This window comes from Sander vitreus, chromosome 10, assembly GCF_031162955.1.
Source record: "Sander vitreus isolate 19-12246 chromosome 10, sanVit1, whole genome shotgun sequence".
Lineage (NCBI taxonomy): Eukaryota > Metazoa > Chordata > Actinopteri > Perciformes > Percidae > Sander > Sander vitreus.
Window position 1 is genome coordinate 19,429,303 of NC_135864.1, and position 24,882 is coordinate 19,454,184.

General features: G+C 42.2%; 1 protein-coding gene across 1 annotated transcript; it reads left to right on the forward strand.

The window, feature by feature from the left end:
• Positions 1 to 3,446: 3,446 nt before the first annotated feature.
• Positions 3,447 to 24,631, forward strand: LOC144524474 (ras-GEF domain-containing family member 1C-like). Its single transcript, XM_078260767.1, has 14 exons — positions 3,447 to 3,841; positions 15,431 to 15,646; positions 15,843 to 15,965; positions 16,185 to 16,322; positions 18,598 to 18,819; positions 19,908 to 19,982; positions 20,817 to 20,915; positions 21,455 to 21,557; positions 21,651 to 21,730; positions 21,826 to 21,921; positions 22,377 to 22,472; positions 22,560 to 22,683; positions 22,796 to 22,868; positions 22,948 to 24,631. Exons 2-14 carry the CDS (start codon positions 15,437 to 15,439, stop codon positions 22,970 to 22,972), a joined length of 1,464 nt encoding a protein of 487 aa, XP_078116893.1. The 5' UTR covers positions 3,447 to 3,841; positions 15,431 to 15,436; the 3' UTR covers positions 22,973 to 24,631.
• Positions 24,632 to 24,882: the final 251 nt, after the last annotated feature.

Genomic DNA, 24,882 nt, shown 5'->3' on the forward strand with positions numbered 1-24,882 from the left:
CCTCTTCTCTTTTTTCTCTTTCCTCCCACATCCTTTGGCAACTAGCTGTCTGTTCGTTCTGTTGTGAACAGGGGAAGTTTTGCTGAACAGTCTCTACCAGAACATCCTCATGTTACATCACAGACCCTAGGCTTCCTTGAATGTTACAACTATTTTCGTCCACATATAGCATGATTGACAGGGGTCTAACAGTACAGCACAGCGTGTTTGGATTATTATATTTAATACCTAATTTATTTTAAGGAGAACTTATAGCTCAAGTGATTTATAATTGTAATGGATCCAAAAGCAATTTCATTTTGTTTTGGTACATTTTAATTGGCATATATAATGAGTAGACCCCTGGCAAGGTATGTTGGGCCCCTGCAGGAGAGCCAAGGAAACAGGGTTGTTAGAGAAAGAGGGAGAGAGGTGGGGAGAGTGAACAGACAAACACTAAAGAGCAACTGGAAGTCAGAAGAAAAAAGAGAACCGGTCTGAAAAAGTAAATGTTTCAGTAAAAACATTTTAAGGCTTTGGATCAGTCAGTACCCATTCAGGAGACACCTGCAAGTAACAACTTAAATTTCTGCAAGGTCACCTCACTGCTACCAGCTACATACAGAGTTTACAGGTTGTTACATACTGTGTCTAACCTAAGCCTAACTGAAAGGAATTTGAGTATGTTTCTAAAACAGCTTTGTCATTGTGTTAATACAGTTGGAAAGCTGCAGTTTCTGTGAAGACTATATTTGTGAACGCAGCATTCTCACATATACTGGCTGATAGGGCTCAGTTTGATCTGTAACCGTCATGTTTATTAACAACACTTCAGTGAGATGTCGTTCCCTCATGCCGGGAACAAGCAACAGCTTTTGATAAAGGCGCAATGTGGGTGTTGTATACTGCATGCAAATTAATTCTTCTTTTTTCTTTTTGGGGGGGGTGGGGGGGGCAGAAGGGGGAAACAGCAAACAAACTTTGAGACAAGTGTTAAAGCTGCAACCAGCATCCATCTCTGATACTGTTGCAACACCTTCACTGTATAATTCGAGCCTGTGAGGGTAGAGTGGGGAGCAGAGGCGATGTGAAACATTTGAATGTGCCTCTGTCTGCTTCTTTTGCGAGTCCAAAAGCTCTTTGGAAACTATAAAAAAAGACCTTCTCACATGTGCAGGGGCAACACAATGCTCTGTTGTGCAATCATTAGTTGAGGCTTCTGTTTAAGTGACTACACACAAATAAACACTCACGCACACACAAGGGGAACTAACCTAAGAGACTGGTGAAGAGGCACAGTAAGTGAGTGAGAGACTGGCAAACATCGTTCTAATCAAACTAACCTCAGCAGCTCAAACATACTTTTAAGTTTTCCACATGCTTCCTCATATGTTGGCGGAATCATTACTGTGTACTTATTCTCGTCTGTTAACACACACACACACACACACACACACACACACACACACACAAACACATTGCTGGGAATAACGCTTCCATCTGGGGAAAAACGCATGGTCACCACAAGCTTGGGCATTAAGACTTGGTTAAGGGTTGGGGTCCAGCATTTGGCAGTCATATTTTGTGTCTTATTTTGTCCCTTTGGAAATAATTTCTATAAATTATGATACATTGTTTGCACCAAGTTAGTTGCTAAGATCTGGGATATATAAAAAGTCCAACAGGGCAAGAAACACAAGTAGTTAGATGTTGATACAGGTACAAACCCCTCAGATAAATTGGTAGATAATTTAGCCGTACTTGTTTACAACCTCGTCGGATCATCTGATCTCTCATGTTTCTTGCAACCCTATTGCCAGACAAGAGTGTGTGTGTGTGTGTGTGTGTGTGTGTGTGTGTGTGTGTGTGTGTGTGTGTGTGTGTGTGTGTGTGTGTGTGTGTGTGTGTGTGTGTGTGTGTGTGTGTGTGTGTGTGTGTGTGTGTGTGTGTGTGTGTGTGTGTGTTCAATCTCTGTCCTTTGCTGCAATGTCAGAGCCATCCTCTCCCTCATCCAGAGGGCCCAGCAGCAGGCATCAAAGCTCCAGGGACAGCAGCTCACACACAGCACCTCATGGTACAACAAGGACCTTTACCACTCTGCATCTCATCTGTTTAATTAGTTCTCTCTCTGTCCACTGCTCCCTCTCTTTCTCTACAACACTTCCCTTCAAATTAATTACCCCCCTCCAATAACTTAACATCTCACCCTTGCAAAAAAAAAAAACATGATGACAGTATAGCAGCCAGAGTAACACCAGGCAATAGCCCACTCCCTTAACCCATTATTCCAGCTTCTCGGTTTTGGACATTCCTTTAGTGTTGTTTAAATTAGGTGAATCATGGCAATAATTTACTAAGGTTTTAATGGAAATACAGCCTGGCTCTTAATGTCAGAGTCTCATTTGCATATTCAGAGTTGGCCTTTTCATTCAGGGGTCACGGTTTGGGTTTGCCTGGGGATTACAAGTGAAAAGAGAGCCCATTGTTTCTTGTAGTCTGCCCACAACTGTTTGGATAACCTATCTGGTCTGGAGCTTGTGTATAATGGGATGACTCATTAGCCAATCAAAGAACAATTTTAAATAATATATACAAATTCTGCATATTAGGTGGTGAACACATTGTGTGCATTTTTCACAACCTTGACATACACTCCAATACATGTATGTATGTACATATATGTATGTGTCTTTAAGTAGTACATAGTAGATAGTCAGCCAGGTGAAACAAGGATACAATCTAGTCCTGTGAATTGAGAGAGAGTGCCTGAAGCATCAGAGCACTGGGACTTGTGAGAAGAAGAGAGAGGGAGAGAATCTACCACTGCTTGTTACCCACAGCAGCATCAAACCAGAGACACAGTAAGCTACCGGAAATACATTCCCCTTCAAAACAAAAGCTACATAATACTAATAATGCCAATTTCAGCACTGACTGAAATTACAAATAAGGTGATGAAAATGTGTGTACATGAGTAACGGCATTGTTGTGGATGCCCTGCCCCAAAAGCATCAAGCTCACTGTGTATATTGTTTGCGTGGTAAGTTGATTAGCTTCGAATTTGTATTTTATTTGAAATTTGGTAAACACTAAAAAGTTAGTTTTAAAATTAAACTAAAATATAGTTTAAATAGTATGGAAAAATTGTCTTTTAAATGGGTCCCGCATTAATCTTGTCAAAACTATGCTGCTACGAACATGATGCATATTACTTTATGTGACAATGTGTCAAAGTCATTTCATTTGTTATGTGATGACATGCAATGCACAGAGAGATGTTTTTGTTGTCAAAAGGGTTCCAAAGCTATTTTTGCCCTAGGGCCCGTAAGTGAGTTGATCAGGCCCTCTTGGTATGTTCCTACCGCTCACAACAGAAATTGAAACCAGTTTGTCATGGAGTGTCTTACTTTGAAAATCGCAAGCGGAAGCCACATTATTTTGCCTACTTGACCGGTGTGCGAGTAATTCCCTCTCCTGTCCTCCGTCTTATCACTTGTTCAGAGGACGTATGAATGTGCTGTGCTGTCCGCCGTGTCTCTGTGGCGCAGGACAAGACGGTCGCCACGCCTTCAGGGACGCACTTTTTCACGGCGTCAGCTCTCCATCTGTGTCCGACTGTCCGCTGTTCACCGGTGGAAACCTGTCCAGAGCCAGGACATTTAACAAGCTATCGACAGACATTTCCCCCACTTACACCAATCAGACTGTACCTCTGGAGTCCGGCTCTACTTCTCCCACTGATGCCAGTTGAACGGGCTGTTTTGTAAACTCTTATTAATTTGGGAATATCTGGAACGGCAGTTTTATTGATTTGACATCGAATACAAGTCGGGTCAAAGATGGGGATCAAAGTGTAGTGCTGGTAAGTAGCGTATAAAAACAAGGTTACCCACATACTATCATATTAGCATATTAAGATTGCGCTCACGCCCACAGCCTGTGTGCGTGCCTGTGTGTGTTTATGTTTGTGTTCGAATGCTTTAAGCCTTCCACGCATATACGTTCTATTTGCTGTGACAGGAACACTGTTTCGTCACAGTTTGAACTTTACTGGCAACAGTGATGGCATCATCATTCCGTATCGTGTTAGAACTGTAGCTGATGTATGCATCACTTTACTACATTGTAGGCATCATAATCGGTGGCGTGAGTCAGCGATGTGCAGGTCTCTGTAAAGGGCGTGTGAGGGGATCCAGCTCATTTTAGGAGCCGGAGTCACTGCGTCTTCTGCCTCTGACACATTTACAGGAGAGAATATTGGATATGTCGGCAGGTGACATTGTCATAGTCGATGGATAGCATTGAAAACAAAGACAGTAGCCACTGATTAAGTCAGACAAATATCACATGTTGTAGTGAACTTGTTAACTGGCTAAATGGCTTATCTTGTTTTGTGTAATTATTAACGTGTATTAACGTGTGAGTAAAGCCTCTGTGTAAACTCACTTGTGTAAACTCACTTCTGATTTGGCTCTCCTTATCAATTCTGTCTGCATATATGTAAATTTAAGTGTAGAGTCTTTGTTATTTTTCTTAAGGACAGAATGAACAGGTGTGGCACTGTTGACATTTTTAGTCTTATTTCCTTGGAATGAAAAAAGAAATCTGCATCATACACTGAAGCATCCAAGAGATGGTAAGCAGCCTTTTTACCCAAAGGTGATGCAGCAGCGTGCACAGCTTATACCAATACAAACCAAAAGGATTTGTTATCTTTCTCTTGCAGCTTATACTGCAAGGTGCATGAAAGTAAGACCGGTTCTGTCAGAAACCAGTTACGTGGGGAGAAATTCTAGCTGTTGATATTACCAGTTAAGGGACTTCTGCTCTAACACCCTCAGCTCTGGTCTCCTCCACCCCTCAGTCAGGCTGCACCTCCCAGCCCCACAGGAGTGAAGCACTGGAGTGGGGCATCACGTTTCAAGACTGTGCTCTTTCAGCGTGGAGCTCCAAGAGGCAGCAGCAGCTTCTCTCACGTCTGTCATAACACATGCCCTGCTTCGTCTTTATTTCGCCCACTCCCCCTGTTTAGGATGCAACCCTGGGAACTGTGTATTTGCTCACTCTCACCTTCACTGGCCGTGTATGTGCTTCTGTATGCCCAGAGGGGTGAAAAACAAAAAATGTTTTGTTCTGTGTCGTGCTTGCTGAATGAGTTTCCTTTGTAAAATGACAAAATGCTGTGAATCCATCCTTTGATTCTCTTCAGTCTTGCATGAGATAATCCCTGAATTATGTTGATCCTGTACCCTCAGCAGCACCCTTTTGACTTTGTCATCCAGTGATCAAGACCGCGTGCAGCTCTTTCTTCCATTTCTTCTTCAGTTGAGCTTGTCTGTGCTGTGTCCACGAAGCCTGCTGCTTGGCAATAGAATGGTTTTGAATTGAAATGACAGCTTGCTCTAACAACAGTACAGTAGATACGGGTTGAACACGACATGAGTCACCCGAGAAGGGGTCTGTCAGAAGTCGGTGGTAACAAGTCTGCAGGTACAGACACAGACTACAGCACATGTTCCCTCCAATTCAGGCCAAGTCTGCCGAGAATAACAGGTGTGCTGTTTAATGAGGGCATTGTTTGGTTCAACGCAAGATTGAGAGAGGCAAATTCCCAGAGTGTGAGGACAGAGTGTGTGTATTTGTGAAGAGAGAGAGAGAGGGCAGTGTCTGCCTGGGGCAGGCAGACAGGGAGGTGTACACAGTAGCTGTTAGTCTGGTAGCAATGACAGCTTTATCACCACCACCAAGGTTTATGGTGGTGTGTGTGTTCTGAGGAATCATGGATCACACGCTATTCTACTCACAGACATGACAGAATTACACTTCTGCCTTGTGACGGAGCAGTCAAAACCAGGAATCCACTACAGAATCCTACTGGCAATTCTGTTACTTGTGCACAATGAATTCCAGTATTCTAGGTGATTGTACACAGATGAGGCAATCAAAGTTTTTTTTAATTAAATGTTTTTTTAATTAAATGATCAATCACTTGTTCACTTGAAATCCATCCCTCCACCCTGCCTTTGTGAGATGGATGGGTGAGTCTTTTGTCCTTTGTTTGTTATTGCTGAAGCCAAGTCATTTTTTTTTAATTTAGAGAAGGTATTTTCGTAACAAAAAAAAAGATATTTGTAGAATGGAATCTCTTCTTTACATTTTCATTTCTATTCACGGATCATCTCAATTTTACTGCTAAATAGGGAAATTCCGAAAGTTACCGCTCTTTCTCCAGTGCTTCTGAATTTTTTACTTTCTTTGTTTTTACCTTACATAAACAGCTTGGGACAGTACACCGTGATGGCCTGTGTATCTGACAGGCCTTCCTTCGGATGTCCTTTGGTACAAGGCAACTTGAACTGTGCCACTGACACAGGGATGATAAAAGTGATCTCGCTGACAGGCCGAGGCAGACAGGGTTCACATGTGGAATCACTCTGTCACAGCCGGCTGCTATGTCACGGCGAAGAGAGAGAGAGAGGGGAGGAACAGGGGATTTGGATCGAATAAAAGAGAGGAGAGGGGGTGTCATAGTGGGGACTCAACAGACATCTAATTACCTCCCAGTAGGGGCTTTGACTCCATGGAAACGAACGGCTCTCCAGAGCTGGTCTTAGCTGCCTCCACATGGCCAGCTATCGACAGTCTGTCTTTATGGTTTGGCTGGGTCAAAAAAGCAATGGAATGTGATTAGATCCCTGGTGTTTTCAATAAACCACAGGAGTAAGCTTATGGATTACTCCATCAGATATAGGCTCCAAGTAATGCCGTCTTCCCCTATCACGTGAACAGTATGTTTTAGTTGATATTAGGCAGGTTTATAAGTGGAGGGTTGAAGTGGTGTTGGAAACACAACTGACTTTAGAAACCTAACCCCAATGGATACTGAACCATTAGTATCTATGTGATAATGACATGGTTCCACTTTTAAAAATAGGGTGATTATTTTAGCATTCAATGTGGTAAAATGCCTTTCTTGATATTGATAGCGCCATCATGCCCACTGGGCAGTCCCCTGATGATCTGTTAACACCCCACTGCTGTGGTGGCTCACTGTTGCTGTAACTCATCACAAATTTAAACAGGAAAGTGTGAATGCGTCATGAAAATATTTCATAGTATGTGCAGACTGAGCTCATGAAATGGTGTATGTATGACACTTCAATTCGTATGCCATTATTGCTGTGTTATCAAGACGCATACTTGCTTTTTAGCGCGTTTATCAAGGCCATTTGGCCTCCATTGATTGACAGGGGTTTGTGTCCCGCGTGTGGCGTTTCCTAAAGCCAACCCTGTTGTTGTTTTCCTAAACCCAACCCTCGCTTTCTTCTTTTACTAAAGCCAACCCTGTTTTTGTTTTCCTAAACCCAACCTGGTTTTCTTTTCCTAATCCCAACCGTTTGTCCGTTTCTTGCTTTCCTAAAACCCGCGTGTGACGTAGTCTCGCGATAACACGTAGTCTCGCGATAACACGCCACGTGGCGTAGACATACACGCGGATAGCTCATAATGCGTACAGATAACACGCCACTTGGCTTAAGAAAGTTGCCGTGTATGTTTATGCGAAGTCATGATGCCATGTTGGTATGTGAATGAACCATATTCTAGTTTAGCTCAAGAGTCTTTATGTCAAAAGGAGTGTTATTTCAGAAAGTATTATGGACATGAAAAGATTTGAAATCAACACATAACAACTACTTGCGGATTAATGAAGCATGTATTCTGACCCCTGTCTGTCTCTAATCATACCAAAATACACGAGGCATGAGTTATGAACAGACCAGACCATGCAATCTCCCAACACTAATTAGTACGCTTTGACATCATACATTAGCAGTGACACAATGCATGGCCTCTGCCAGTGCTGTTTGTAATGAGCAGATAGATGTACTTAAACAGGAAAAGAGACAGCCATGATGAAATTAGCAACATCTAGTTATTAGATTTGCATCTGTTACCGTCTCGCTCATTAGTTTGCGGCGGTTATTGTGCAGGTTTGATTGAGAGTAATGCAATGCGGAGTGGGTGCCTGGATGAACAGTCTAATTTAAAAAAAAAAGTGCTTAAAGGACTATTAAGGTAGCTGCACATAGGCATTGTTTCATTCATCCTTTTTTTCTGGATGCTCTCAATCACTCCACTCTGTTTCCACTTCCTATATTCTTCCATTCACTTGGTGAGCTGGTAATTCCTAAGTGGCACTTGAGGCAAAATTATGTCTGTTGAGGACAGAGACAAAATCACTCTTGTCCGATTCCACCCAAAAGAGCATTGCATCAGGGGTGGTTGTAAATTGAATTATTATGAATAATACATGACTGTTTTTGAAAGCATTATGACCATTGTGAATGACAGATTTAGGGTGCTCGAGGCTCAGACATGTACTACGTGCTCACAAAGAGCCAATCTGTGCTCAGCTTTAATTATCTCTAAGTAACATGATAGATTGCCCAGACCATCACATGTCACAGACCTTCAATTCATTTTAGTGCACCATTTCCATCCACTCCGAACAAGGGAAATAGAGTCAGTGGATAATAGTGCTCAACCCTTAGAGTTGGTCTCAAAAGCACAGACCTTTTCTGCGTGTGATGGTTATGTATAATGCTGATTCTCCATTTAAATGCAAGGTAATAGTTTGACTATCACACTGAAAGTGTGCAGGTTCTCTCATGCAACTTAGTCTTTGCATCTTGCTTTATCTCACTCTGTTTTTCTCTGTTCTTGGAGAACAGTTTGACAGATGGTTGTATTCACAGTGAAGGAATGACTTCACTTGGACTTAGATACACTCTCCCAGCCCTTTTGCAAGCACATGCGCATGAGTGCAAGCACACACACAAAACAGAAACACATACATGCACACAACTGTGTCCAAACCCGCTCAGGAATGAGGATGGCTACACATGTGCACAGGGTGTGTTTGCGGAGGAGAATTCCCAGTGAGCTTTACATCGGGATTGATGAAGCTGCTGGGTGTGGAACAGGTGCCAGGATGTCAGTGTGACCCCGCTCAGACACTTCAGGGAAATTCCAATAAATGGATTTGGGAAGTGTGTCCCTGTTGAGCTCTGAGTAGGATTCCCAACCTCTGTCAGGCTCGTACCATAGAGATAGGCCGGGGAATGGGTGGGGAGCTGGAATGCCTCGACGGTAACTCAATCCTGTGTTTGGCTGCTGTGTGGGTGCAAGTGTGCATGCATGTGTTTCAACACACAATGAACTCATTTGTTTTTAACTCCACTCCTCCCCAAACACACACACACACACACACACACACACACACACACACACACACACACACACACTATTAACTATTAACTAACAATAGTGCACTGGTTTGATTTTGTTGCAACGCGTGTGCGGTGACATATGTGTGGAATTTTGCGCTCTCTCTGTTGTCAGCGGTGCCAGGCAGTCACTGTGCAGCTCAGCAGCCAGATTGGCTCGGCCCCTGCACCTCGGCATTCAGTCTGAACGCCAATACACTTTTGGGCTCCTGTTGAGACTGGGGATGATGGTAGGGGCAGAGGGCCAAAAAGCCTCCCATGCCAGCAGCTCCCACTGGGAGAGCAGGCTGCTGCAAGGCCATCTGTACAGGCGTCCTGACTGGGCTCGTTGGAAAGTAGGGCGTAGAGCGGGAGATAAAGGAGGAGGGGAGGGATGGAGGGGACACGTGGAAGGGAAAGGGAAGTTAGAGGCTGGATGACAAAGAGTATGTGTTTACTTTCTTTCAAGCCCCTGCCATCATGAGAATACTCCATTATTTCTTTAGACGCATCATTTCAGCTTTCAAAGAACACAGTGGAAAATTTAGGCCAGAGCTGCAATACTCTAAGGCACACAAAACAGTGTCAAGAACAAAGATACGCGAGGATCTGCTTTTTTAGAGCGCAGTCCCAAAATAGATGAAGTGTTGAAACTGTAATGTGTTAAAGAAGCAACCATGTGGATCCTAAATTAGAAAGGAAGTGTTAGAGTATGTAAATTAGTTGGTGAGGATGGCGCTGGGGAGTGATATGATGAAGTCGGCAAAGGAAAAGAAAAGTTGAGTTTAGTAAATCTAGCAGGAGGCAAATTTAACATTCATAGCGCTTAGACTGTCTGCACACTACCCTGGGGGGGGGGAATATCACCCTCTCACCCCCCTCCACAGCCCACCTCTCTCTTCTATCTTTGCCATCTTATTCCTGTTCTCATCCCCGAGCAAGGTAGGAGATGCACTTTTTACCTCAGCCTCTGTACCTCCCTTTAACTGTGATCTCTGAAGCCAGGAAGCAACAACAGTAAATAAAATGTTGCTGCAATACCCATGCCGGATATTTGCTGTGATGATATGCTGCTCCTCTAAGAATAGCATTGCATCAAGTCTTGGTTTCACTCATGCTTTGTGGTGTTTTTCAGTACCTTTGTGCCATATCCTTTCTGTATAAAAAAAAATGTATTCAGTCAAGTAGATATAGGCATTCCTCACTCAGGAACATGAAAAACTACAAAATATAGCAATAAAATGGAAAGATTTTATGGTTTGACATTTAGAACCAATAGAACAATAGATCTTTATATCCCACAACATACCTTATCAATCTTCAATCAAGCCCATTATCAGTTTGCTGGTGAAGGAATAGATTTAATTGGCCTTTGTGTATCATATGATATGAAAACAACTTTGTAAGCACACTTGTCTGGGACTTATTTAAGCTTGAAGAAGAATGCTACTGGGCAAAGATAAAAATGATGTCTATGTGTTGGTATAATAAGTCAATAACATTTTGGACATAAGTTTCTACACCATCAGTATTTCTTACTTACTTATCAGAAATACAGCTCGTTCTTGTCAAAATTTTATTTTTTTGCATCCTGATGAAAGAACCTATACTATTTTTGCTAATATAAAAAAGCATGTGGGTCTGGGATATATACCTGTAGGCAAGTATATTGTCCTTTCATTTGGGGTGAGGATGAATAGACATCGCCAGCAGTGCCAATGAGTCATAGTCAACCGTGACGGCCTTAATGGATCTTTTAAAGTCTTTTTTCTTTAAAAATGTCCATAACTACAGACAAAGCCTATATGTAGCCTTGAAACTGAGTCGAGCAGCAGAGCATTATTACAACGACCCCAAAGTGACTTTGGGTCCATCTGCCCCCACCAAGAAACCTTAACTCTTCACCTTTGACCCCTGACTCTTTAATGATAAGAGGTCAGACAGTGGTTTGATTTTTCCTGAATAAGCCTCTTCAGTCTTAATGGAGAGCTGTCTCTAATGCCGATTGACCTCATCCATTCACTTCTTAGTGGCAGATCAGATTTGTCAGCAGCCAACACACACACACACACACACACACACACACACACACACACACACACACACACAGGTAGGTGTGAGTAATACCATTTATGTGGTAAAACAGGTTATACAGACAGCAATACAGAAATGGCTGTTTAACACAGTCGTGAAGCTGTTTGGCAGCTTCAAGCTGCTTGGTCGTGTCAGGAATGCCATTGTTTTATCAACGCACACCACACATACACACACACACACACACACACACACAGCTAGACAGTTAAGGGTGCTGATAAAGATTGTGTCTCCAGACAGTGGCATTCTGTTAATCAAAGCAAGCGGATCCCCTGATGTCAACGATAACAGTCTGACAGAATCAAAAGACAAAACAAACACACAAACACACACACACACACACACACACACACACACACAAGCTGCAAGGACCCCAAACAATGACACTCCTCCAGCTCTAGACAGAGTGCAGGGCTGCCGTTGGCTTGCTGCTGGAGATCTCAGGGGGGATTAGAACACACACCACTACACTCACCTGTTCTTAGCCGCTTGTTTCTCAATGTGTATCATGCAGTGTTAATGCAATGTGACGGGCAAAGAGGAAGCTGGGTGTATCATGAGGTACGGAAACATGTTACATAGAGTACAGCTGTGGATGACTTCTTGGTCACATTGTAGGAACAAATGTGGTGTAAGCAACATAGTTGTAAAGCAATATAACATAGTAATCCATGACTATTTTTGGTCGGTCACAAGACTGAGTCAATATGTTAACTTTATGACTCTTCTCTACTTGTGCTACTTCACGACTGCTACTTATGTTTTAGCATGTCACGGATAAATGTTTCTTTTTTTGTGGCATTTTAGGCCTTTATTTAATAGACAGCTTAAACATGAAAGGGGGTGGATGGGGAATGACATGCAGCAAAGGGCTGCAGGTTGGAATTGAACCTGCAGCCGCTGTGGTGAGGACTGAGCCTCTATACATGGGGCACACGCTCTACCAGGTGAGCTATCAAATACAAATATCACGATATTTTTGACCAAATACCTCGATATTGATACCGCAACGATATTGTAGTGTTGACTATTGGTGCTTTCACAAAATATTTACACAATGAGATTCTTGATAAATAATCATCAGTAATGTGGATATAATGACTAAGTGAGTAAAGGCAAATAATAGAACAGTTACAACAGTCTGGTAAGTTAAGAAAATGACATCACTTTACTGTAATGCAGCCTTTAAAACCAGGAACACTTATGCCATATTACGATATTACGATATCCAAAATCTAAGACGATATCTAGTCTCATATCACAATATCGATATAATATCGATATATTGCCCAGCTCTACTTACAATGCAACTTGAGCGCTGACAGTTCGATCGAAGGTTTGGGTTTGTTATGCTAGTTGACCTGTAAACAGAGTTTGATGTGTAACATTGGCATAGTTCCCCTTTAAAGCAACTGACTTTTCCTGTAATTGTCACTTTTGACCAAAGTGGCCGTAGTTCAGCAAAAGTTAAAAGGTCTGGCTTTACAGCAACTTTATATGATGAGCACTTAAAGATACATCAGTGCAGTTTCCCTCCTCTTTGTAAAACAGTCAAAGGCATTACTACTTCAAACTCTGACACTTTTTGATTGTAAACCTAACTCTAAAATCTGTTTTACATCAGTTTTATTGGCACAGTGCAAACAAGGCGTGTCATACACAGACACTGATGACTGAGCTATCATAACATGTACACATCTGTAAAGGAATTACCTGATTGACCTCTACTCGCATGCTGCAGACTGGGAGGAATCGAGTGACGGAGACACAGAGCTGTGATGAAATCATGAATCAGCCGGAGAAATGCTGTAGAGGAGAGCCGAGGAGGAAGTAATTGGAAGAAATAAGGAGAGTGAAGATTATCACAAACGATAGAGGAAATAATTGACAGTTTCGGCACGTAGAATAAAACTTTGTCACTCCCATACGTGTGTGTGTGTGTGTGTGTGTGTGTGTGTGTGTGTGTGTGTGTGTGTGTGTGTGTGTGTGTGTGTGTGTGTGTGTGTGTGTGTGTGTGTGTGTGTGTGTGTGTGTGTGTGTGATGGATTTTGTCACACACGCTCCTAGAGCTGAGACTTTGTCTTCCTGTCATTCCTATCACAGAGCAAGTTCCTTCCAGGGCATTATAATGCTTTCCTACTGCATTTGTGGTGTTACAGAGGCTTCGTGTATCAGGCCTGTCTACTGTCTACTCTTTGGCTGCATGTTGTAATCCTATCTAGAGGAGGTCGCTGGAAGGACACCCCCGGCTTTCCCCTTTTGGAACATAATCTAGACATTGATTATAGGAGGAAAACCACTAAAATGTTGGATTAAGGACATTGTAGACCAGCATTTTAAATTATGATAGTAATATATTTAACTATATTAACTTCAATATTCAGATTAAAAAAGTTCCATCAGATGTCCTGAGTGTCATCTGCTCGTTTAAAGACATATTTTTTCCTCTCACAGGCTGTTGTCAGTGTCAATGTTTCCTCTAACAGAGGAGCCATTATTATAGCTCTGAGGAGCAGACTAGAAGATGTCAGCCCTCTTTATCCACAAACACATATTATAAGAGATATGAAGTAGGAAGGAAGGCTGTAAAACCGCCCCACAGAATGACTCCCCTTCCCCCAGCGTTTAGTGTGCCTGTCTGTGTGCATTCGTGTCTATGTGTGTACAAGTGCATGAATAAGTGCTGTAGTGTGTACAGGGAGAACAAAGGAAAGCTGAACTCCTCACACAGGGAACTCGAGACTTGAGCTGTGCTTCTGCACACCAGTATGCGCTTGACCTTTCACCCCAGGGACACCATTTTATCGAGGTGGCTGATAAGGGGGGGGACCTGAAGGTCACCAGAGGATGAATTCATTGCAGCAAACCTGGATCATTCCGAGGTGTTCTACAGTTCTACATTTAGAATGATGGCTGATGTGGCCAAATCATGTATTTTTTCTTTGAACTGTTACTGCTCTGAAATTGGGTTTCTGGTGTGTTACAGTTTATTGAGGTAGTTTTAGTACAGCTCTGCCTTATCTGACAATATCATGGGGGGAAGGCTTATTTGTCCACCTCTATTCTGCTTTAATACAATTTCTGTTAGCATTAGCCCAAGCTGTTGTCTGAACTACAAAGAACAGGAAGAATATGAGCGTGTTTACATCTAAAATAACTTCCTGCATGTTGCTCAAGGTCTGTGGGTTAGCAGCTCTTTGACTCCTGCAGGGAGGGGCTTTGTGTCCCTGAACTTGCCTGAAGACACCCAGAGACTGCAGTCGTCTTCAGCGATGACGAGTGACTCATGTAGACGTAGTCACCAGGTTCGGTCAGTGGGAGCACAGGAGAGTCTATTTTTATTCGAACATAAGGAAACAAAACAGTGCTGGAAGTACATCATTGAATTATTTGCTTTTATTTATTATTTAAACTTGTTAATAAAGGAGAGGTCTCTATAATAATGATAATAATAATAATAGAATATGTTGCATGTAGATGACATTAAGGTGATGATGAGTGATGATGCTAATTGCACCCTGAGGTTCATAATGCTTTCTGTGTCCGTAATATCTCTACTCTAGCGTACAGTGCAGTAAGTGCTTCTTTCCACTACAGCTGCAGTGTTGGTCCATTGAGGGAAAGAACATGTTGCATTTTTAAAACGTGTAACCCAAAGCTTTCTTGAGGGGAAAGATGTGCAGGGCAGAGATGGAGGCCACACAATCGTTTTTAGGCTGCGACAGTCTCCACGGCAACTTAGTGACCCACATTTCCTCTGTCTTGCTGATGTGGGAGACCGGGTCAGCTGTTGGGGTGTATTCTGTATCCCCTGACGAGGGCAGCAGGTCATCAGTTGGATGGAATGAGATGTGTTGCTGGGCAGCGTGAGGGTAAACATGATGATACACTAGGAGGCTGAGCAGATCTATTGCAGTGAGAGTGTAAAGGAAAGACGGATTACAGCATTAATTTCATTTCCTCTCACCAAATCGCACTACTACTGTACCAATAATGCACTTTAGTTTCCATTTCATAAAACCCAATCACTCTTCCTCTTTTTGTCTACATCCTGCTGACAGTATTTTTCTGTCTGTCTATTTGCGTTTTAGACAGGAATGCCCCAGACTGTGTGCTCAGGCACCATGTTCACCACCCCCAGTGGCTTCAGCCCCCATCTGGCCTGTGCTGAGCCGGAGGAGGAAGAGGAGGCCCCACAGGAGGGCCCGGGGCCTGGTGCTTGCCTGGCCGACGGGCCCCCGATCACCTCCGCCTCCCTTGACACCCTGATCCATAACCTGGTGCCCACTGCTGATTACTACCCAGAGGTAAGCAGAAATTTACTACAGTCCACTGCTTATTTGAAACTCCATCAGAAGGTCCATTTCAGTTTATAGTGGTACTGACAGTACTGCCAATTACATTATTACCCCCATGACTCCGTTTAAAGTGCTACTCTTCCTTTAATTACAGAAATCTGCATCGGCAGTGTCTTAGCGAATGTCTCTTTCTGTTCTTTGACAGAAAGCCTATGTGTTTACCTTCTTGCTGAGCGCTCGTCTATTCATCCCTCCTCCGGAGCTGCTTTCCAGGCTGTGTGAGCTGTGCATCAAACAGCAGCAGCTGGATCAGAGCCCACTCGATACGGTTAGCACTGCACCACACACAATTACATAACTCCTTTATGAGCTTGCACAAGCTAATGAACAGAACACAGGCAGGCACAGCACAAGCAGTCAGACATACTTGTGTTCTGCATGTAAGCAACCACTGCCACCACTTTTTTTTTTTTTGACAGATTGCTGACTTTATGATTGTGTTTTTCTTTTGCACATCACTAAACCTCTTTTACTTTTTCAACAACAGGCAAAAGTGCGCAAGTTTGGTCCCAAGATCCTGCAGCTGCTGACAGAGTGGACAGAGACATTCCCGTCTGACTTCAGGGACGAGAAGATGGTCGGACACTTTAAAGACATCATCCACAGGATAGCTCCGTGTGATGAGGTACACTAATTACATGGAACTGCAGCCATATGATAGCAGTCCGGTCATCTTCACTAAAGACAGGAATTATTTTCTGAAATGATGCTTAATCTTCTTTATAAAGGATAAAATAACAAAATGCTACTCATGAAGTTATCAGTTTCTTCAGGGTTATCATTTGTGATGTGCTGTAAGACTCCTGCTTTTGATCCATAGTGTAGTTGTTGCCATTATAGCCTTCATAAACTGTACTGTAGCTGCAGTGAGAAATGTTCTTCGGGGAAAGAAATTCAATTATCATCACTACCACTGTGGCACGGTGATGGAAGGAGTCAGAGTGTCAGCGTTGGGTGAGTAGCCACAGCGCTGTGTTACACAATCTTACATTACAGGAGAGGAGAGAGGAAGGAAGGATGTTAGAGGAGTGGCTCTATCTGTAGCCTCGGGGGGGAAATAGAGAGAGGGAGATGGATGGAGAAAATGGGTGGATGGAATACAGGGGTGCAGAGGAGAAGGGAGAGGAGGAGGAGGAGGGTGATGGAGTCAGAGTAGAAGACCAGGAATAATGGAGGGAGGTGAAGAGAGGCCAGAAAGAGAGAAAGAAGATGATGAATGTGCTGCTTTTTACAGTACAGCTTGCTGTCTACACTATGGGTGTGTGTGCATACATGTGGGAGCTGTGGCTCTGGGTCATTTGTGAGACAGACTGACCCAACGGTCTCGGTGACCACTCATCTGGAGGGAGGGGCACAGAAACACACATTCCTGGACACAACACACACAGCACAAAACCTCCAAAACAGTCAACCGACCATTAAATAATGTTAAAATGCATCGCTGTTGTGCTAAGAATAAATATGCTTTTAAATCTTAATGTTTTGGCGACACCAAACACAGTGATACATGAGCTACACAAATGAGGTACCAATTTACACATATAAAGAATTCATAGATTGCCAGAAATGTATTCATTCTTTACAAATTAATCAGATGTTACGCATGACAGCTTTACATGATGATACAGAGTAACAGACATAGAATTAACAAAGATAACTAGCAAACTTAAACATTTAGCTGTATATAGCTGTTATAAACAGTCAAGAGCTGGACAACAAAATATACATTAATACTGTTCAGTAGTGATGGGAGAAGTACTGTACTTTTGTAAAAGTATAAATACCACAGTGCAATTTTAATCTGTTACAAATGAAAGTCCTGCATTTACGTAGTAGTATCAAAAGTAAAAGTATGCGCTATATATAATGGTCCCTTTCAGAGTGTTATGCTAATATTTGTTATGTTACTGGATTATTATTACAGATTTCTTAAAGTGTAAGCAGCATCGTGGCCGGGTTGGATCAGTGGGTAGAGCAGGCACACATATACTGAGAGGTTTATGCCTCGACGCAGAGGTCCAGCGTTCGAGTCCGACCTGTGACGATTCCCTGCATGTCTTTCCCCCTTTCTCAACTAGCTGTCTATCAACAAAAGGCGGAAAAGCCCAAAAAACAATCTTGAAAAAGTGTATGCAGCAATGTTACTGTTAACTTTATCAAGGTTTGAACTACTTTATATACTGGAAGGCACTTTAGTTTATATGAAATCATCAAATTTTAGAGGCTGATAATAATGTTTTGTATAAAATCTTAATCGGCTACAATGTAACTATAGCTGTTGGATAAATAGAGTGAAGTAAAAAGTACAATATTTCCCTCTGAACTTTAGTGGAGTAGAAGTATAAAGTAGTATTTAATAGAAAACCCCAAGTAAACTACCTCAAAATTGTACTTAAGTACAGTACTTAACTATAGGTACTTAGTTACTTTCCACCACTGCAGGTCAGATTGTTAATACATACTGTATGTACAGGGCTGTGGTACAGGTTGCATGGCAGTGCAAAGGATACTAGAATAAATACTGGATAAAAAGTTATTCTGTTTACAGAAGTGGGTTAATGTAATTAACCCACAGTATGTGCAGTACAATATGTATGTGTAGTACAATGCTTTAGCAACCAACCTTTGGTTTGCCAGGCTGTGAACCTCCTCTACACTGACATGAAGGATGACATTAGCATTACTACTAATACTTATTAATGACTATTAATAACTGTAATAACTGTAAATGTATTTGTTCTAAAATAAAGCGTAAGCATGTTTTACATATGTGCTCACAACCTGGCAAGTTATTTTGATTTATGTCTATTACTGATCTATGAATCATTAATAAATTATTCATTACATTCGTTGACAGCTCCTCTCCTCTCCTCTCCTCTCCTCTCCTCTCCTCTCCTCAGGCTTACTGGAAAACCCTGAACCAGGTGTTGCAGAAGCTCAGCCAGCGACTGGCCCTGATAGGCCAGGGGGAAGAGAGGAAAGGAGAGGTATCCCTCAACGCCTCCTCCATTTCTGACAAGCTGGTGGCCTTCAAAACCAAGCCTCCGCCCATCCAGAAGGACATGCTCTCCATCTGCAATGACCCGTACACACTGGCACAGCAGCTCACCCACGTGGAGCTGGTGAGGAGGGGGAGGGAAGTGTGGGTTAGATAAAGGTCAGGCAAAGGGATGATAACAAGGATGGATGATGAGGAGTGGAAAGGATGTTTGATGGGTGGAGAGAGCTAAGGATGGTGACGCATGGGTGGGGACATAGTCCAAGTTAAGGACATGGAAGTCAAGAAACACATCAAACGAGGAGATGGAGTAGATGGAAAGAGAAATGAGGGGGATAAAAAAATTATTCTGAAAGAACAAAGGAAAGAAGGTGGGAGTTATAATAGCAAACCAAAATTGGCAGAATCACTTTGTGATCTTGTAGCACTTGAAGCTCGCTGTAGTGTATAACCTTGGTTATTAATTGTCAGCACTAACCGGTCTCCACCCAGCATAATAAAAAAGAACAAAGGGAATAATGCAATGCAACATACATGAACAAAGAATCTCTGCAGTGTCCCTCACATTGCATGCATGGTGCCTTCAGTCTATTCATGTGTGTCTTGATGTGAGCACGTGTATCTGGGGGGGGGGTTTTGTGTGTATGTGTGTGCCTGAGTAAGCTTGTACCCTTGTCTGAGCGGTGACATCACCCCAGAAGTCAGTGATGTGCCTGGGGCTTCAAACAAAGGGGATAAAACTGCTGTGGATATATGTGACCTGACAGCTTCACACTCTGGAATGCACACAAACACAAAAGGAGAGAGGAAAGAGAGAGACAGACAGATAGGCATGTACAGTGCACACATACAGAACTATTTATTGTAGGTTTTAGCAACATGCAAATTCTGATTCAAAAGAACTAGATGCCATTGTGCTTTCTGTCACTGTGTGTGTGTGTGTGTGTGTGTGTGTGTGTGTGTGTGTGTGTGTGTGTGTGTGTGTGTGTCATGCGTCTAGTCTAATGAGTCATTTTGATTTGCACATGCATGTGATTGCACAGTTGTCTTTTAATAGAAGTGAATATTGTCTCAAGTGTCACTTTGAGAAGACAGGATTCCAATGAGTCACGTCAATGAGTCATTACTTCCTCTTAATGATTGCCTTCCATTACTGAAATGAAAGAATAATTAATGGTTCTACCCCCATCTGTGCCTGTGTGTGTCTTCCAGGAACATTTGAGACATATTGGGCCGGAGGAGTTTGTCCAAGCCTTTGTTCAGAAAGACCCGCTAGATGGAACCCAGGTAAACTTTTATTTTGAGCCTTAATAAATCACAATGTTTTACCTGTGTCAGTATTCTTTTCATGTACTAGAGATCATCTTGCGATTAGATCACACCAGCCTTGGATGCCAAATCGGGCCAGTGCCCTAAAGTGGGGGGGCACATTGCTCGGACCACACCCATTTTCGAACCCTTTAAGGTTTTGTGACTTCATCTCGCATAGTTGCGACACTACCACGATGACAATACCTGACCGCAGACATAAACACCTGATAAAGTACTCTAAACTGCCTCTGTGGTAGTTCCCGCCACAGGTCAAACCACAGCATTTTTTCATATTTTCAGTTTTGTTTTGCTAGGGAATCCTGCATAGGAGGCAGAATTGGAGAATAGCTGTCACAGTAAAAAAAACACATCTGACATAAAAAGCCTTGTTTATTGTGTTGTTGAGGTCTAATGTCTGATCTGAATTATCTACTTAAGGGGCCATATAAATGTCAGCAGGCCACTGAGGTCACATACAGCACAGCAATGTAATACCACAAACTGTAGCAAGCACACTCATCTTTCCAATCTGTTTAACTGTTAGCTGCTTTCACTCTCTGTTGTTCACTGGGGTTTTTCTCTGTATTCTGTCACCGTCTCTTTTACTCATCTTCTCTCCGTTTGTCCTTCCCCTATGGGGTTTTTTCTTGTGTTCTCCATTGATTGTGTTCCGCTCGTTGTCTTTGACATTTACGCTCACACAGGGGGCTCATCCTGTAGATAATAAAGCTAATTACGATCAGCAAAATTCCCTATGGTAGCGCTTCCTATACTGACTTGCTCTTGTGTGCATGTTTGTGTCATCTGCAGCCATGCTTCAGCGACCAGAAGAAGAAAACCTCCAACCTGGAGGCTTATGTCAGGTGGTTCAACAGACTGTGTTACCTGGTGGCTACTGAGATCTGCATGGTGAGGGGCAAATGTTGGTACACCCGGTACTCAAATATTCTGACATTAGACTCTAAAAGCAAAGGAACGTCACACAAAATATACTCATTATGCCAAGAGAAGAGTATGAAAAAGAAACAATTACTCTGTTCACAAACTAGGACAACCACTGATGGAAAGCACTTTAATCATGACCTAGACATGAAAATGAACAAGAGTAGATATATAGAAGATTTTTATACATAGTTTATATTCTGTTGTGCCTGTTGAGTGGAGATTTATTTCTGAAACATACTGTATTTTTTCATGTTTAAAATAATAATTTCTTTAATAACTTGATATTTTAGTACAGTATTTCATTCTTATAAACAAATAGAGGGGTAGTAGATCGAGACAGTTTAGTTGTTACAGAGCGCCACTGCCCCCTAATGGTTTATTTGTGATACTACACTGTTACTGGCATAGATAGTTAAATGTTTGTGCTAGTAGCTGTAAAAGAGATAACATTTACTAGAAAAATTAAGTGAATATAAAACAAAGAAACCCCTCTGTTTTTGCAGCCGGCGAAGAAGAAGCAAAGGGCCCAGGTGATCGAGTTCTTCATCGATGTTGCAAGGGAGTGTTTCAACATCGGAAACTTCAACTCCCTTATGGCCATCATCTGTGAGTCTAATCTTGCGATATCTGAGAGTATTATCACTGAGAATTTTCCTGCACGACTTGGTATTGATAGTTGAAATCCATTTCCTCCCGCAGCCGGTATGAACATGAGTCCTGTGTCACGCCTGAAGAAGACTTGGGGTAAAGCCAAGACTGCCAAGTTCTTCATTCTTGAGGTAAACACAATGCAACCATTCACTGACTGAGAGTTACAAGACAGGCAATAACTTCAGCTTGACAGTGTGTTGCTTGTTGCCATTTGCTTTGACAGCATCAGATGGATCCTACAGGAAACTTTTACAACTACAGGACAGCTCTGAGGGGGGCCGCGCATCGCTCTCGGACTGCCAACAGCAACAGAGAACGGGTAGGGCTCAGTGGCATGCCGCTGACATCACTCTGAAAGCATGCTGGCATCGATTCAATCATGTATTTTCATCTTCACGTCAATATTTCCTTCATCTTGGGTGCCCGGATAGCTCAGTTGGTAGAGCGGGTACCTATATATAGAGGTTTATTCCTCGACGCAGCAGGCCAGGGTTCAATTCCGGCCCTTTGCTGCATGTCATTTCCCCCTCTCTCTCCCCTTTCATGTCTTTAGCTGTCGTGTCAAAATAAAAGCTGAAAATGACCCAAAAAATTATCTTTAAAAAAAAGATTTCCTTTTGCGCTTTTCATAGTACTCAAAGACACTTTACAAGAAAACATCACATTAAGCACATTAAAAGCGAAACAATCAAACCAGCAAATAACAGTAGATGAAATGTGATATTATTATTATTATTATTATTATTATTATTAGTGTCTGTTTTCTCTCTTCAGATTGTGATTCCCTTCTTCAGTCTGCTGATCAAAGACATTTACTTCCTGAATGAAGGATGTGCCAATCGGCTGCCCAACGGCCACGTCAACTTTGAGGTGAGACAGTCAACGTTTCTCCTGACGCTGCCTCATTTCAGCCACCCTAAAAACATTCACTCAATTCATGCAATTTTTACTTCTTAGAAATTTGTGGAGTTGGCACGGCAGGTCGGGGAGTTCATGACATGGAAACAGGTGGAGTGTCCATTCGAGGAGGATCGGGCCATCCTACACTACCTCCACACTGCTCCCATCTTCAGCGAGGACGGTGAGAACCTGATTAAACTTCTCTGCACATGTTGGTCCAAGTACTTCCACCATAGTTTGTGATAGTTTTCTTGACTTATTTCCCAACTATTTTTGTTCTCATTCTTCCCCAGGACTTTACCTTGCATCCTATGAGAGTGAGAGTCCAGAGAACCAGGTAGAGAAGGACAGATGGAAAGCACTCAGGTAAGAATAATAACACACTTCAAATGAGAGACGCTATTATCTTGACACACCGTCCTTCATTAACCTTTTCTCCCATCAGGTCCAACGTTCTGGGAAAGACATGAGGCAATGACGACAGCTGACCCTCCCACCAGCGAGGGAGTGTGTGTTCTCATTGCACTAAAATGAACTGTGAAGGAACCTAGCTGGTACTTAGGTGTTTTTCTATGAAGAAATGATGGGGGGGGTGAGGGGGACACGATGAACAGGATTCATCAAGAAGAGTGGGAAGAAAATTAAAAAGAACAATTCACAAATAAGTGAATTGAAAAAGTTAAGCTTTGGAAACTGGAGCAAAATGGCTTTGCAGCATATTAACTATCAGTGATGAGGTACAGTATGTTGGAGAGGGATAAGGCCTTTCCTCCTTCCTTCCCTCCATGTGTGTTTACTCTGTGAAGATATGTTTACTACTATAGAGAGTACAGTTACAGGGAAAACCACTTTATAAAATGAAATTCCTACTGATTGTTGTTTTTGTATTTGTTCTCTCTCTCTCTCTCTCTCTCTCTCTCTCTCTCTCTCTCTCTCTCTCCCCCCCCCCTTTGGTCCAAAAGCCTCGTCCAAGTATTTAATTTGGCTTTTTTTCCTTTACTTGTAATGTACTGTAAGAAACTTACAATGATGTGAAGGGCGCTGGCTAGCCCATATCAGCTGTCTAATTTTATAGGTCTACTGAAGGGATGGCAACTGTGTGTACCTGGGAAGACAGAAGAGGACATGTCTTGAGTATTTTACCAGTTTATCTCACGTGTACTTTTATGTGTGCGAGTGTGCTTGTGATCCAGATGTTCATGCGTTCGTGTCTGTTCAGATCGTCACTGTCTCGTTTTGCATGAGAATGACTGAAGAAGCCAGTTTCTTGGTCATCTCTTCTTGTATTTTAATTTATTGTATCTTATTTTGGGCGGGGAAATATGAACTGTTTAAAAAGTGTTTTCTACTTTTAAATGTATTGTGCCAGTAATGCGAGACAACTACAGTATAGCTTAACAGTCACGATGGGAGATAGGCCAGGTGTTGATTGTGTACAGGTGACATTTACCCTTCATCTTTCTGCTCTTCAGGAAGATTTTTCTGACTGACGTTCAGTTGTCTGATATATTTATGGAGATTCTGTGCTGACAGATGTATAGTTTTTATTGTAACTTTCCTTTACTGAATATGAAGTCCAATAGCATGCTCTGACAGGTGTTTTTAAAGGGGCATTACGTGTATCCACCTTGTAAAGATTACTACAAAGGACAATGGTTAATAAGATAATTTTGTCTGTCTATGAAGTAAAGAGGGAATTTTGTGCCATACGATTCACTGGTTGTTATGACAATTCAGGTTCCTCTGACTTAAAATGTGTTATTTATCGTTTTGTGGGATTGTCACTGAACTTTGTTTTTGGCAGTTTTGTTGTGATTCGGGAGTCATTTTTTGAAATGGTGGGTGGGGGGAGTAGAGGAGGGTTATGGGGAACTATGTAATTATAAGCTTTTTAAAAACAGTCTTAATAAGTTTGCTATAATTGATTGATGTCAGTGTTTTCTCTTTAGAAGCACCTTTCCCTCTCAATAACAAACCGACTTTAATTCTGCTTCCTCATTTGTCATCAATAAACTCGCTTTCCCTGTAACACGTTCGCCAGATAAGTTAAGACTATAGAGAGCCAGAGATGTGAAGTCAAACCTGCCGTTCAAGGTGAACACCTGTTTTAATAAAACATTGCCTGCCATTGTGCCATGTGTTTTCAATGACAATCACAATACATTACATTACATCAGTCCTGCTCTTTGTAATGGGGTCATCACACTGCCAAGTCCATCTTTGAATTATTTTTTCCCACTTACATTGTTGCATCATCCAAGGAGTGGAGTGCATTCAGTGCTTTTCATGGTTACTGAGGCCAAGCAGACACCATTTTGGTTCCAACATCACTGCAACATTTGTGACTTTACTTTAATAAAAAGTAAACCATGCTTAGTTG